This window comes from Sinocyclocheilus anshuiensis, unplaced genomic scaffold (assembly GCF_001515605.1).
Source record: "Sinocyclocheilus anshuiensis isolate Anshui unplaced genomic scaffold, SAMN03320099.WGS_v1.1 scaffold1581, whole genome shotgun sequence".
NCBI classification, from domain to species: domain Eukaryota; kingdom Metazoa; phylum Chordata; class Actinopteri; order Cypriniformes; family Cyprinidae; genus Sinocyclocheilus; species Sinocyclocheilus anshuiensis.
Genome location: NW_015540988.1, coordinates 565,084 through 581,083, shown reverse-complemented (window position 1 = coordinate 581,083; position 16,000 = coordinate 565,084). Strand labels below are relative to the sequence as shown.

General features: G+C 36.9%; 2 protein-coding genes, 1 long non-coding RNA gene and 1 pseudogene across 3 annotated transcripts; 3 read left to right on the top strand and 1 right to left on the bottom strand.

The window, feature by feature from the left end:
• The first annotated feature begins 20 nt into the window (after positions 1-20).
• LOC107690169 (toll-like receptor 4) lies at positions 21-624 on the top strand. Its single transcript, XM_016488414.1, has one exon. It carries the CDS (start codon positions 175-177, stop codon positions 571-573), a length of 399 nt encoding a protein of 132 aa, XP_016343900.1. The 5' UTR covers positions 21-174; the 3' UTR covers positions 574-624.
• Positions 625-4,859: 4,235 nt separating this feature from the next.
• LOC107690186 (toll-like receptor 4) lies at positions 4,860-5,675 on the top strand (annotated as a pseudogene).
• Positions 5,676-10,576: 4,901 nt separating this feature from the next.
• LOC107690170 (uncharacterized) lies at positions 10,577-12,272 on the bottom strand. Its single transcript, XR_001634408.1, has 3 exons — positions 12,171-12,272; positions 12,029-12,100; positions 10,577-11,101 (listed from the first exon to the last, which is right to left on the bottom strand). It is a non-coding gene; the product is annotated as an uncharacterized LOC107690170 (long non-coding RNA).
• A 636-nt stretch (positions 12,273-12,908) lies between these two features.
• Positions 12,909-15,573, top strand: LOC107690165 (toll-like receptor 4). Its single transcript, XM_016488408.1, has 3 exons — positions 12,909-12,982; positions 13,063-13,229; positions 13,300-15,573. Exons 1-3 carry the CDS (start codon positions 12,914-12,916, stop codon positions 15,515-15,517), a joined length of 2,454 nt encoding a protein of 817 aa, XP_016343894.1. The 5' UTR covers positions 12,909-12,913; the 3' UTR covers positions 15,518-15,573.
• The last annotated feature ends 427 nt before the right edge of the window (positions 15,574-16,000 follow it).

Here is a 16,000-nt window from a genome sequence, read left to right as displayed (position 1 = left end):
TGTTTTATCTGTATGTTTTGTTACAGTAGTAGTTGTTTTGTCATTCTTGGTTTATAGGTTCCAGTTTATCTTCAGTATTGCTGTATTCTACTGAGAGGCTATAGATCACCTGGACAGCAAGAATGTTCCTATGACGCATTTGTGATTTTCTCCAGCTATGATGAAGTCTGGGTCATGAATGAACTGATGGAGAATCTGGAGAACAGTGTTCCACCTATTCAGCTTTGCCTTCATATGCGGGACTTTCAAGCAGGGAAGTCCATAGCCTCCAACATTATCGATGAAGGTATAATGGGCAGTCGTAAAATCATTGTGGTTGTGTCTCAACACTTCATTGATAGTGCCTGGTGTCGCTTTGAGTTTGAATTAGCTCAGTCTCGCTTTATGATGGAACGCAGTGCCAACATCATCATCATCATTCTGGAAGATGTGGAAGAGAGGAAGACTAAGAAAGTGTTTGGACTTCATAAGCATCTGAAAAAGAACACATACCTAAAGTGGAGCAGAGACCCTTTGAGTAACATGGGATTCTGGATATGCCTCAGGAAAGCTATTATTGCCACAAACCAATAATATTATTTAGAAAACATGTCAGTATGGTTTTCCAGTCATGTTATGTGTAATAACAGCTTTTAGTAACAGTTTTAATATGATAATTGTGTGTATTCTGATTAAATAAAGTGGGTCCTCATTTTTGAACCATGGATTTAAAGAATTATTGCATTTTATTCAACCATTTTTGGCAAAGATGCCATTGTTAGTTGTACAGTATACTGCAAACAATGGGCTTTCTACTCTTCTTGAATGCACTACAGAAATTAATAAATTCCCCTTTTTTTTCTGCAGGAAAAGCACAACAGTGTAAACAGATTTGTCAAATGCTATTTGTGTTACAGTAAAATAGATTCGAGCTCCACACTCAGTGATGTGTGAATTTGTTAATGGAAAAATACCTAGGTTACTATATGATTTTGTAGCTGAATTTCCTCAATCCTAACTAAAGCTGTTCTTTGTTTGAGTTTTCCATAGATTTTAAAGGATCTTATCTTACAATCATTGCATCACAGGAAAATTCCTTTGCTGAATTATAATTATGGTGCATGCAAGAAAAACGTTTCATTAGGGTGAGCGCACTAAATTTATGTGCCGTTGCCACATGCTTCTGTGCAAAAACCTGCATCTTACTAACCTCAAGCAATGTAAAGTTTAACCAGGCGCTTAACGTGTAAACCAGTTTTTAAGGGGAGACACTGCAGGCAAAAACACTGTTTTTTCATGCACCTGTCAAGTTTGAGATTTTGGGCTTTTTGGTTTTTCATAAAGTGTTTTTTTAAGACTAATGGAAAGAAAACATCCAAAAGACACTGTTAAGTGTTTATTTTATAGCACTTTTTCTATTTGTGTCAATAGATTACAATTATAATACATATTTTTAAAGGCCATTTTCTCAAAATGAGATTTTTCTCCTACACTGAGCCATAAATGTCCACTTCAGTAGCACTTAGACACACCAAACTTTACATTTTTATTCCTGTCTGTATCCTGAAGGTTTTTACTGAGGGATTTGTTCATATATAATTTGCTTGATTATATACAATATTTTATTCCTCAAAAAATTGTGAAAATATGTTTTATGTCTGTTCTAAGTATTTTCTGAATTATTGAGTGACAAAAATGAGATACCCAAAATTCCCTCTGTAAAAACATCTGACGCTAATATGTAAAATAAAATAAGCAAGAATTTCACTGGACTTCATCCAGTGTTTAGATTTTTATACTAGAAATTTATGCAAATTAGCACACATTTCATTAAATAATGCATCATTTGCATATTTAAACCTAACATTTTAGAAAATGTGTAATACAAAAAATGTTTGCAATTACCAATGTAATCAATCAACTGGGTAAGGCGATAACTATTACTTAATTGTTTTACCGTATTCACCAGCAGTGTCTCGCCTTAAAATTATTACAAGGCTCTCTTGAATACTTGATTCTGATTGGTCATTTGTGGTCATATATTTCTGAATAATCACTGCTCATTCCAGTAATGAGTCACACCAAGGCATGAGAAATTACAGACCCCACTAAATTGCAAACCATAGTTTAAGTTTGTGTGTTCATTGAATTTAGAAGTGAATCTGACATTTACATCCTCATCTGTTTAAATGTCTCTGTGCTATAAGCAAATTGGCAGGTCAGAGCTCACCAAAGAGAACCCCATCTCGTATTCCAGTACTTCTTAGGCCTAGATTTGTCTCATATCACCACAAGCGGTCTCTCGAGATTTCTTTCGTCATACAAACGCAACTAGAGTAGGCAATTGGCGCCATCTTGTTTTTCACATTGGTAAAATTCAGACGACCATCAGAAGACTTCAGTGTTGTAATTGCTTGATGACAGCTATAATTAAAAGAAAATACATCATTTAATATTTGGACAGAAGCTTAAGAGTCTCTAGTTAAAGCAAAGAAAAATAAACTGGTCAGGTGAACGAGAATCTGGTAAGAAAGCAATACACAAAAACTAAATGAGAAATTAGAAACTAGCCTACAGCAGAACCTATAGAGGAAGACAAGTATAGCTTAAATTGCAATCTCTTGTTTATTATTTAAAAGTAATAAAATATAAGTTAATATTTTGATGTTGTTGCAGTGTTTATCTTGTTGTAATGGATTTTTTGTATTAGCAAAATCTTTTAGTTAATCTACAAAAACCAACTCAAATCAGCTTGTCAATGTATTTGTTTTTCGGTGTGCTAGCATTCATCCAATGATTCAGGCCAGCTTGTAAAAGAGTTTGGCAAAATATGCAAGAAAATCCTGTAAGTCACGTGGACCTGTTTTAAGGGAACTTCTTGTAAAATTAGGGCCTTTAACTTTTTGAAAGCAATGAATTTCAATTTGGTATGACTGACACTGAAACCCCAGTGTAATGTGTTGTGCACATGACTAGATACTGTACATAAATGTCATTCTGGCATATTATGCCATTTTGACATAGTATTAGAAATTCCTGATTTATGAACTGGTAATTATTTTCTTTACTAAACATGTTCAGTTGGTTTCAGTAGTTTTTAAACATTGTTTCTTGTTGTTAATTCATTGTATTCTGAAAATGAATGACTCATTCTAGATTTACCGGAATAAGCACAGGACTATGACCTTTTGATTATATATTTTTCACCAAAATTCCCTATTGTTTAAAACCACAGCGTTAGTTCCTCAGATTCAATGACCTCAAACAAGGCTGGCTTATTTTATGACAGGTTGAGAAAATCTTGATGAGAACAGTCAAGATGAATTTCTTCACTATTAGTTCTTTCATTATATATTTTTCTGGGGCTGGAGAATCGTGCACAAAGGTTAGTTTTATGAATTTAAATCTCTTCTTTATTATTTTTTTTAATTGATGTGACATTTTTATTTATTTGATTTGATATATTTCTGCGAGTCCTTGATCTGTCAAGGTAATCAATATTGTTACCATCTAAATATGTTGTATAATGTGTTGCTGCTCTATAAATGATATCAAATGTATGTATTTGTTTTCAGATGCCAAATCAAGCACATTGAAAATGATACTTTCTACAATGTGAAGAATTTGACTACTTTGATTCTCACTGGAAACCCTATTACATATTTTTGGACCCGAATGCTTGAATTCTTTACATAATCTATAAATACTAGTTCTTGTGGATGTTGGTCTCTCATCATTAATGCTTCAAATGAATGACCTAACCAAGCTGCAGGAGCTTAGAGTCGGGACAAATATCATCCAGTCCATGTCTCTCCCTCCATTCATGAGCACCTTCAAAGACTTCAGTCTACTTGATCTACATGCCAATAATATATCCATCATCAAAACTGATCACACTGAAGGTCCAGAGAACTGAACATCCGATCTGCCTTTGTTTCATCTGCTGCTCAGCAAGCTGGTCTAAAAGCTCTGTACGGTCTTAATGTCAAAAAAATTATGTTTTGAAAATACAGGGGAGAATTCCAATTTCAGCTCTCGGATGCTGATGTTTTAGATGGCCTTCGCTCTATTTATTTCCAGGAGGTCTATTACTATATTAATGAAAGGGCAAGTGAGCCAATTTCTATCTTTCGCTGTATGATTAATGCCACAAATGTATTAGTAAAGAATGGTATGATTGATGAGATGGAGTATGTATTTTTTCGCGAAATCAAGGAGCTTTACTTGCTTTATGATCATTCAGGAACTTTACCAGGTAAACAGCTTTCACATCTCCATACTTTAGAAAAACGAGTAATTGCACACAACATTGAACCTATACGTGCTGGAACCTTCACAGACATGCCTAAACTTCAGTACTTGGATTTAAGCTGTAACCGAATGACATTAAAACGATGCTGCACCACACTTTTGTCTGGCACCCCTCAAATCAGATATTTGAATTTGAGTCGAAATGGAGAAATTAGTCTTGATGTAGGAGGATTTGATGGACTTGATTCACTTGAGATTCGAGATTTCCACCATACAAGGGTTGTAGATATGGGATACTTTTCAGCTTTGTCCAACTTAAAGTATTTGAGACATTTGGATGTTTCTTATTCAACTATAACTTTTACAAACATATATTGCTTTTATGGGCTGAGAAATCTTAATGTTTTCAAGATTGCCGGCAATAATTTTCAAGGTGATGTAGCAAGATATTTGTTTAATAATCTCACTTTTCTAGAGCATCTTAACATGTCATATTGCCGTGTGGTAGAGTTACATCCAAGCTCATTCAGAAATCTTCAGAGGCTTAGACTTTTAAATCTGAGAGGAAACAATTTAATGACTATAGATTTTCTGGCCTACCCAGACCTTAAACAATTAACATCACTTTCACAAACCTCTCGGAGTTTGATTTGTCCTCTAACCCCATCGATTGCTCCTGCTCCCAGACAGATTTTATTTGGTGGATTATCCAAAATCAGAACGTTTTGAAGCTACCTGAATATATTTTCTGTAAAACGTTTTCACCAAGTTCAGATTTTAGAGCAACAGACGTTGACATTGACAGCTGTGTGCACAAGAAAAGACTCACAATTGTTTTATCTGTATGTTTTGTTACAGTAGTAGTTCTTTTGTCATTCTTGGTTTATAGGTTCCAGTTTATCTTCAGTATTGCTGTATTCTACTGAGAGGCTATAGATCACCTGGACAGCAAGAATGTTCTTATGACGCATTTGTAATTTTCTCCAGCTATGATGAAGTCTGGGTCATGAATGAACTGATGGAGAATCTGGAGAACAGTGTTCCACCTATTCAGCTTTGCCTTCATATGCGGGACTTTCAAGCAGGGAAGTCCATCGCCTCCAACATTATCGATGAAGGTATAATGGGCAGTCGTAAAATCATTGTGGTTGTGTCTCAACACTTCATTGATAGTGCCTGGTGTCGCTTTGAGTTTGAATTAGCTCAGTCTCGCTTTATGATGGAACGCAGTGCCAATATCATCATCATCATTCTGGAAGATGTGGAAGAGAGGAAGACTAAGAAAGTGTTTGGACTTCATAAGCATCTGAAAAAGAACACATACCTAAAGTGGAGCAGAGACCCTTTGAGTAACATGGGATTCTGGATACACCTCAGGAAAGCTATTATTGCCACAAACCAATAATATTTTTTGGAAAATGGATAGTTCTTGTGTATACCTCAAGATAGTTTGTCAGTACAGCTTTCCAGTTATTTTACAACAGCTTTGACCTGATCATTGTCTGTGTAGTGGCTTTCCTATAAGTTAGGACAGGGTGCTAAGTTCTTTTTGACTCATAGGTTGGAATAAACAATGTCCACACAGTCTGTATCTTGACTCATTCATTTATTAAATAACACAACAAAAAACACATACACTAAAAACATGTGCAGCTATGGTAAGAACCATATGTTCCCATCACCCATACCTGTCTTATACAACTTCAACGGAAGGTAAATATCGCTTGATGTGAACAGGGGACCTACTTATCCACTGCAGTGCACATCGCCCTCTAGTGGTGAAATAATCATTACATTTTGGGTCCTACAGTGTGTATTTTGATTAAAGGTGACATATCATGAAAATCTGACTTTTCCAGGTTTTAAGTGCTATAATCAGGTCCCCGGTGCATCTAATGCGACTTCATGCATTTTTAGTTATTTATACTGTTAAAGAGTTGGATTCTCATTCTGGCCAAAGTTAAAAAAAAAACGAATTGGACGTATGACGGAAGAATTTCTGTGCCAAATACTCTCCTTCTGGGATTGTACAAGTTTCTGAAAGTTTTTTCAAGCATGGCTCTTCATGACGTTATGAAGGGTGGAATTTCTTGTATGGGCATTTCTCCCGGAAGAGTGCGCACACAGCAACCAGAGCAAGAGCAAGAGTGTGCCCATCAACATGTTCATTCGGCAGCACTGCACGGGACTTGCTCGGGAAGAATGTCTCCAAAGAAGTGTGTTTTTGGTTGTAAGGGAAAGATAACCTTTTTCAGCTTCCCAAAGAACCCAGTGTTATGTAAACAGCGGATCCAGTATGTTCTTTTCTGGAAGCAACGGAGTTTCGCAAGTATGTTGTTTATAAAAAAGGCCCAGTTCGATGCTGGATTTGAACATGGTTTGATATTGTGATGTGTCGTTCATTAACAAATCGTTCAATTTGAACGAATCTTTCATATGACTCGTCTCATCGAGGGATTCGTTCATTTCGGGTTTACCCACATGTGCAACATCCTATAGGTTCTTTACAGCAAACAGAATTGATTAGTTCACCCATCGAGTCCTCGGGTTCGGGTTCGAGTCGTTCGTTCATCAGCCCCATAGGCTATAATGCAGTCTGCACCGGATACAGAAATTATTAGTTCACCTCTCGAGTCTTCGGATCTGAGTCGTTCGTTCTTTTGTCACATGATGTGACAGCCGTATTTGATACAGAAATTAGTTAATCAGTTATGCGATGCATTTCTGGTCTCAAACTGTTTTTATTTCTTACAATTTATACATTTGTGAATTTCTGTCATGATTGTTATTTTCCATAACACGTGTAGTGTGGTAAAGGGGTTGCTTCAAACTTTATCAGAATTACGGGGAAAATCACACTGATAAAGCAAATAGGATACCTACATATAATAACAACACACAGTTAATAATATACTAATGTAATGTGTTTGTTGTACGATACTGAACTGAACTGAAGCGGTCACGTGAAGAACGAACGACTCAAACCAAAGACTCGAGAGGTGAACTAATCAATTCTGTTTCCGTTATGGACTGCATTATAGCCTATGGGGCTGTCACAGGATGAATGAATCCACTCGAACCCGAGGACTCGAGAGATGAACTAATCAATTCTATTTCCGGCACAGACTGCATAGCATTAATTGAACGAACGACTCAAACCCAAAGACTCCAGAGGTGAACTAATCAATTCTGTTTCAAGTTCTGCATAGCTTTAGCTTATAGGGATATGATGTGACAAAAGAACGAACGACTCCGATCGGGATGTGAGGTAAACTAACAGACTAAGCAGTGAATTAATCATTTCTGTTTGTCATAATTTTGCCTTGGTTGCATTATAGTTGTTTTTCTTATGTAAAATATGATCAATGTCGCGTAAGTAGATGTGCTGTTGAATTTTGCTATTAACATGTAAGATTTTTATTATATAAAATGAACTAAATGATTCGACAAAAGATTTGTTAATTTTGATGAACGAGATTCAAATGACCGAGTCAGTAAAATGATCCGAACTTACCATCACTAGTTTGATACTGAAAGATGGAGCGGACCCAGCGATAAAAGATCCCGGTCATGATTCGGAACTGCAGGCGATAAGTAAAACTGCATTAAATTTCTGTTTTGTTGGCAATCGGCACTCAGATGCTTGTGACTCTTTAGCTCCACCCACGGCGCGCCTTCAGGAGCTCGGCTGTTTTCGGAGAGATCGTAAAGCTTTATCTTTTATTTACAAATATGATAAAACTAAAGACTCTTTGGAGATATGAAGGGTGCAATACTACTCTATAAGTATTCAAGATTAAAGGGATAGTTCACCCAAAAATGAAAATTCTGTCATAAATTACTCACCCTCATGTCGTTCCAAACCTGTAAGATCTTTGTTCATCTTCAGAACACAAATTAAAGGGTTAGTTCACCCAAAAATTACAATTAGCCCATATTTTACTCACCCTCAAAGCATCCTAGGTGTATATGACTTTCTTCTTCCAGACAAATCCAGTGGGAGTTATATTTAAAATTATCCTTGCTCATCCAAGCGTTAGAATGGGAGTAGGCAGATGTTTTTGTTCAACAGTCCAAAAGATGTCAAATAAAGCATGCACATCCATAATAAAACGTGCCTCACAAGGCTCCGGGGGATGAATAAAGTAGGGATGTGCCGAACGAGGCTTTTGAAGCAGTGAGGCTTTTACAACAAACTGCGTTGATGCTTTGAAGCTTTTGACACAGTGCTCTACCCTGCCATCTGGTGGTCAATAAAAATTCTTACACCAACTGTATCATTTAGATGTTTTGTTCATTGGAATGTCATTGTAAGGTTTAATTGTCTATTTAATAAGCATATGTGTCATAGCAAGGCGGCATGTGTGTGTGCAGCGATAGAGTTTCACAAATTTATTGTATTTTGCACAATACAATGACAGTAAAGACTTTATTTTCTTCATTTTTACTTGCATCAAACTTGTGTCTTTTCACATAAATAGAATGTTTAATACGCCAATAAATTAGACCTACGTCATTTTTCATTGCACCATTTTTGTGTCTTCCTTACAAAAGAACACAAACATGCACATTGTTAAAAAACACAAATGCACAAATACAAATGCAGTTATTGCATTTAATATATTTTGCAATAATATATTTTTCTCACCAATGTGAGCTGTTGACAACAGAGGATGGCGTTTACAAGCAGCAAAAATGTTTGTGATTAAGGAAGGACTTTTATCCTTTTCGGGAACAGTGGTTGAGCCTGCAAGGTGTTTTAATCTTCATTCAGTCAACAGACATTCACATGTCATTGTTTTTAATAGTAGTACTATAATTAACAACGATACACCACGTAAAAACACTACATACATATAGGCATACTGACTGATATATATCTATAACATTGTACTAAATGGATCGCTGGTATGGGACAGTGCAATCGACGTGCTTTGTATTTGTGCCTAGCGTGACGTGTCAGTGAGGTAACGAAGCTTAGTTTTCACAGGTCAGGTGACAGCCTCATTTCAAGCAATGCTCCGGAACACTGTTTCGAAGCACTAGTGTGTCAAAAACTCGAAACGTGTGTCGACACTAGGTGTCGATCTACCCATCCCTAGAATAAAGGCCTCCTGTAGTGAATCGATGCGCTTGTGTAAGAAAAATATCCATATTTAAAATGTATAAACACTTTTCATTCACTTCCGCTGACTGCTCATACGTGCAAGCCTTTCTGGGCGGATGACGAATGTGTCGCGCACACGCCTGTGAGATATGCTAGTCTCATGAGTTTGTTTACAGGAGCAAAGGAAGCAAAGTTTCCTTACTTTACCAAAGGAAAAACAGTCTCCTCTTGGCTTATATCGAAATCCTCCGACATTCGTCTTTATGTTTTGTGCTTCTAATTTGTGACCAGTGTTTTGTTTTGCTGTCTCTCCTCCGCACTTCCGCATTCGTTACTAATCACCGGTGCATGTGCGACGCGTAGGCCTACGCCCTATGTCATCCGCCGGAATGGCTTCCATGTATGACAGTCAGCAGAAGTGAGAAAAAAGTATTTATAACATTTTAAATATAAAGCGTAGCGTTAGTTCTGGCAGGTCACGTTAGTCAAGCTCGCATCAGCTGACTCTCAGCTGATCCCCATCTACTTATGGGAATACGACACCTATCTAAGCATTCATATATTAGGTCCCTCAGTATTATCAGCAGTTTTCGCATTGCTCAGTAGCTAATTACCCTCCTACATCCCCAACTCCTCCTCTGTCAGTCAGGAATCAGCCTTCTGATTCTCCTTTGTATCAGACTAATTCTAAAATGTGTACATAAAATTATTGAACTTTAACGATATCTGCAATACATTTATGTTGGTTCTGTTCTGTTTACCCTGGGGGGGTTATCGCTGCTCTCCCTGCTCTCATCCATGCTAGGCTGCATGGATGCGCAGGGAGTTCTTGCCCAGAACAGAACCATACCGCCAATCCAAACTGTATGCTAATTGTCAATCATCTTTGACGATAGTGGTCCTGACAGAAATGGATATTTTTCTTACAAAAACGCATCGATTCACTACAGGAGGCCTTTATTCACCCCCCGGAGCTGTGTGACAAGTTTTATTATGGATGCACGCTTTATTTGAAGTCTTTTGGACTGTTGATTAAAATTACTAAACAATGGTTACAACAATATGAAGGACCCTGCTGGTTCGACTTGATTAAAGACAGAGACGTGACTTCCCAACAAGACCAAATTTATTTCACAATCTTTCTTCTAAAACAACTTATAAAAAATAACTCTATAACAGCTTACCAATTAAATACCCACAGTGATTAGAAATCTGGATAAATACCACATTAGCAGCAGGGAGAAAAATCACACAGCAATCAGTGAATGGAAATTCTTAAAGCCAGTGACAATCCAAAAAAACGCACAATACCACAACAAAAAGTGAGCACTCTCCTGCTGTTAAGCTTCAAAATCACAGGTCATCAAACATTCACAAGTAGGTAAATACACTGGCAAATAAAGGTTTGGTATTTCAGAGAGAACCAAAGAAACAAAGAAAAAAATAAAATAAAATAAACAGGTACAAACACTTAAGCAAAATTACATTGTCACTAATATTATTTTAAAACCGTCCAGACTGCTTCAATACACAGGTACAGCAATTAATTTAATACAGTAACACTAAAAACGAGGATGTCAAATACGTCTGCATAAATATATCATACGAATTAACAGGACAGATTAGTCTTAGAAAGCACCCGGCAAATCACAGTTCAAAACAACGGCATCCACAGCCGTCGGAATCAGCCACATAAACCGAGCGATGAAACAGCAGTGTATAAAACGGGTATATGAAACAGCAGCTAGCACTCTCAGGCCGCACCTGCAATACAAATGTAACCAGGGCACGAATAAAAAGTTTAACTTCAATAATGGACTTCCCCTTTAAAGGGATACCTGAAAATGAAAATTTTGTCATTAATCACTTACCCCCATGTCGTTCCAAACCCGTAAAAGCTTCGTTCGTCTTCGGAACACAATTTAAGATATTTTGGATGAAAACCGGGAGGCTTGACTGTCCCATTGACTGCTTAGTAAATGACACTGTCAAGGTCCAGAAAAGTATGAAAATCATCGTCAGAAAAGTCCATCTGCCATCAGTGGTTCAACCGTAATGTTATGAAGAGATGAGAATACTTTTTGTACGTAAAGAAAACAAAAATAATGACTTTATTCAACCATTTGTCTCCTCTGTGTCTCTCCGCATCACCGTATCGCCATTTTGGAGAATATCCACTGAACGTACGCTGTTCTGTGTCAGCCGCGACACAAGGATAAGTTTTCTACATATATTTACGCTTTGATTTGAACGAAAACAGCGCATCCGTGCAGCGCGGCTGACACAGAAGAGCGTACGCTGCTTGCGTTCAGCGGATATTCTCCAAAATGACGCTACGGTGATGCGGAGAGAGACAGAGGAGACAAATTGTTGAATAAAGTTGTTATTTTTGTTTTCTTCGCGTACAAAAAATATTCTCATCGCTTCATAACGTTACGGTTGAACCACTGATGGCAGATGGGCTATTCTGACGATGCTTTTCATACTTTTCTGGACCTTGACAGTGTCATTTACTAAGCAGTCAGTGGGACAGTCACAAGCCTCCCGGTTTTCATCCAAAATATCTTAAATTGTGTTCCGAAGACGAACGAAGCCTTTACGGGTTTGGAACGACATGGGGGTAAGTGATTAATGACAAAATTTTCATTTTGGGGTGGAGTAACCCTTTAAAACCCACAATAAATTTCTTACCTCCTATATGAAATTCTTAAACTACAGCAGACTTTATGCGAATTGCGTTCGCCACTCCACTCACACACACTCCTAATGGCAAACATATATTTAGACTGTGACTTACGACTTACGAAAAAGACTAGTAAGGCGGACAACTCACCAGGAAAGAGCAAAAAGGGGATAGACGGCGAAAAAGACTATTACTGCCCGCAGAGCATAAACACACGTTGAAGGAGTCACCACGCAGTGCTTAAGCAGCCATCTTTTATGCTGCCTTCACGTGCTATCGGAAATTTCCTATTTCCCACGTGTGAAGTCGTGATTACGAGCTTGTCGTATTCAAGTGCTTTAATGTCGGAAAGAATAAAATGTAGCATCCTATTGGTTGACTATCATAAACATTCACCGCGCTACACATGCAGTTCGCTGACAATTCTGGAATTTCGGTCAAAGGCAAAGCCTACATGCTTATTTCACTGCTTATAAAACATACTCGAATGATCGTTCATATCTAGCCTATAAATACACTACTTTAGCGACATGGAGAATTTAAATATCTAATTATATAAATATCTAATTTAAAAATCTAGGCATAAAATTTTGCCTAGATAAATAAATGTGCACATATTTTTTAATAGTTTTAAATATAAAATTTAAAACTCAAAACTGAAATTAATATGATATATAATTGTATAGAAAATTGGATTTTAATATGACAATTAATCTATTCAGAAAGGTACTTCTTCATTCAAGATTTACGAAATTAAGCACAAGCCTACTTCCCTTTGACATCCTTTCACCCATAGTTCCCCATTGTTGAAAATCATGGCATTTGTTCCTCATAATTTTATGACCTCAACCAAGGCTGGCTCACATTTTTATGACCGGTTGAGATCACTCAAGATGACTTTCTTTACTGTAAGTGCTTTCATGATATATTTTTCCATAAGTGCTGGAGAATCATGCACAAAAGTAAGTTTTTTTTCCATTTAAATTTGCTATATTTTTTTACTGTTGTCAAATTTATTCATTTTATTTATTTATTTATTTAGATTACTGAGAATCTGCACTACTCATGCATGGGAAGAAACCTCAGTTACATACCACCCAGTATACCTTCCTCTGTTCAAACTCTAGATTTCAGTTTTAATGTTTTGAAACACTTACAGAAGACTGTTTTCCCTCTTTTGTCTTTCCTGCAAGTCCTTGATCTGTCAAGGTAAGTAATATTGTTACCATCTAAATATGTATGTGTTGTAAATAATATTAATTGATGTATTTGCTTTCAGATGCCAAATCAAGCACATTGAAAATGATACTTTCTACAATGTGAAGGATTTGACTACTTTGATTCTCACTGGAAACCCTATTACATATTTTGGACCTGGATGCTTAAATTCTTTACATAATCTACAAAGACTAGTTCTTGTGGATGTTGGTCTCTCATCATTAATGCTTCAAATGAATGACCTAACCAAGCTGCAGGAGCTTAGAGTCGGGACAAATATCATCCAGTCCCTGTCTCTCCCTCCATTCATGAGCACCTTCAAAGACTACAGTTTACTTGATCTACATGCCAATAATATATCCATCATCAAAACTGATCACACAGTTTTGTTGCGAGAGATCGGCAGAAACATGACTTTGATCCTCTCTAGCAATCCGTTATTATACATTGAACCAGGAGCTTTCAAAGACATTTATCTCAGAGAACTGAACATCCGATCTGCCTTTGTTTCACCTGCTGCTCAGAAAGCTGGTCTAAAAGCTCTATATGGTCTTAATGTCAAAAGGCTCACGTTTGGAAAGTACAGGTGTGATTACAAGATTTTGTCATCAGATGCAAACTATTTAGATGGTCTTTGCTTTATTAATTTTCATGAGGTATATTATTACATGAAAGAAAAGCATGATGTGCCAGTTAGTATCTTTCGCTGTATGATTAATGCAACAATTGTAGCTGTGAAGGGTGGTATAATTCGTGAAATAGCAAATGTGCCATTTTATGAAATCAAGGAGCTTTATTTGATTTCCAATCAATTAGATACTGTGCCAGGCAAAAAACTTGCACATCTCCATACTTTAGAAAAACTAGTATTTACAGACAACGTTGCAACCCAAATTCCAGACTTCATAGACATGCCTAGTCTTCAGTATGTGGATCTGAGTTCAAACCAAATTACATTAACATCATGCTGCTCATTTTTTTCTGGCACCCCTCAGATGAGGTATTTAAATTTGAGTCTAAATCCACAAATCGGTCTTTCTATAGGACCATTTGATGGACTTGATTCCCTTGAGATTCTAGATTTCCATCATACAAGGGTTGTAGGTATGGGATACCTTTCTCTTTTCTCTAACTTAAAGTATTTGAGATATCTAGATATTTCTTATTCAAGTATCACCGTTATTAACATATTTTGCTTTTATGGACTGAGGAATCTTAATGTTCTTAAGATGGCCGGCAGTAATTTTCAGGGTGATGTAGCAAGATATTTGTTTAATAATCTCACTTTTCTAGAGCATCTTGACATGTCATATTGCCGTGTGGTAGAGTTACATCCAAGCTCATTCAGAAATCTTCAAAGGCTTAGACTTTTAAATTTGAGAGGAAACAATTTAATGACTATAGATTTTCTGGCCCTCCCAAACCTGAAACAATTAATTTCACTTTATGTCGATAAAAACAGCATTACTAGCATACCACTTCATGTTCTCCAATCGTTGCCCACAAACCTCTCGGAGTTTGATTTGTCCTCTAACCCCATCGATTGCTCCTGCTCCCAGACAGATTTTATTTGGTGGATTATCCAAAATCAGAACGTTTTGAAGAAACCAGAAAATATTTTCTGTAAAACCTTTTCACCAAGTTCAGATTTTAGAGCAACAGACGTTAACATTGACAGCTGTGTGCACAAGAAAAGACTCACAATTGTTTTATCTGTATGTTTTGTTACAGTAGTAGTTCTTTTGTCATTCTTGGTTTATAGGTTCCAGTTTTATCTTCAGTATTGCTGTATTCTACTGAGAGGCTATAGATCACCTGGACAGCAAGAATGTTCCTATGACGCATTTGTGATTTTCTCCAGCTATGATGAAGTCTGGGTCATGAATGAACTGATGGAGAATCTGGAGAACAGTGTTCCACCTATTCAGCTTTGCCTTCATATGCGGGACTTTCAAGCAGGGAAGTCCATCGCCTCCAACATTATCGATGAAGGTATAATGGGCAGTCGTAAAATCATTGTGGTTGTGTCTCAACACTTCATTGATAGTGCCTGGTGTCGCTTTGAGTTTGAATTAGCTCAGTCTCGCTTTATGATGGAACGCAGTGCCAATATCATCATCATCATTCTGGAAGATGTGGAAGAGAGGAAGTCTAAGAAAGTGTTTGGACTTCATAAGCATCTGAAAAAGAACACGTACCTAAAGTGGAGCAGAGACCCTTTGAGTAACATGAGATTCTGGATACGCCTCAGGAAAGCTATTATTGCCACAAACCAATAATATTACATGTATATTTGTTGCATAAATGTTTTAAATAAATAAACTTTTGCCTCATTTTCAACCACAAAGTTAAAGAAGAAATATTGAATTTTTTTTGCACTGCAAAACTCCATTTAAAATGGCAAATAAAGGGCTTTCTATGGACTATGGGAATGCATGTTGGAAATTAATAACTTCCCCTTTGAAACAAAGAGGAGAAGTGAGAGTTGCTTGCACACATGCAATACTAAGACAATAGAGTATAAACAGATTTGTCAAATGTGCTTTAAGTCGAAACAGATCACAGCTTCACACCAGTTGATGTGTGAATTTGTTAAGTTTCAAATCTAGTGACAGAAAAGCTCCTAGTTTGCTGTTTGATCTAGAATCTCCTGACTGACAGTGTGTTCTTTCTCACACCAAATTTTCCAGAGATCTCACGCAAGATCATTATTATCATATGGGGAACGGATGATTTTCCTATGCTCAGTCTTATTTTTGGTG

What these genes read in the sequence shown, in the direction of transcription:
- LOC107690165 (XM_016488408.1), top strand. Translation starts at nt 12,914, where the DNA reads ATGACTTTCTTTACTGTAAGTGCTTTCATGATATATTTTTCCATAAGT. An exon ending in CTGGAGAATCATGCACAAAA is followed by an intron (nt 12,983 to 13,062) that starts GTAAGTTTTTTT and finishes TTATTTATTTAG; the next exon opens with ATTACTGAGAATCTGCACTA. An exon ending in CAAGTCCTTGATCTGTCAAG is followed by an intron (nt 13,230 to 13,299) that starts GTAAGTAATATT and finishes ATTTGCTTTCAG; the next exon opens with ATGCCAAATCAAGCACATTG.
- LOC107690169 (XM_016488414.1), top strand. Translation starts at nt 175, where the DNA reads ATGAATGAACTGATGGAGAATCTGGAGAACAGTGTTCCACCTATTCAG.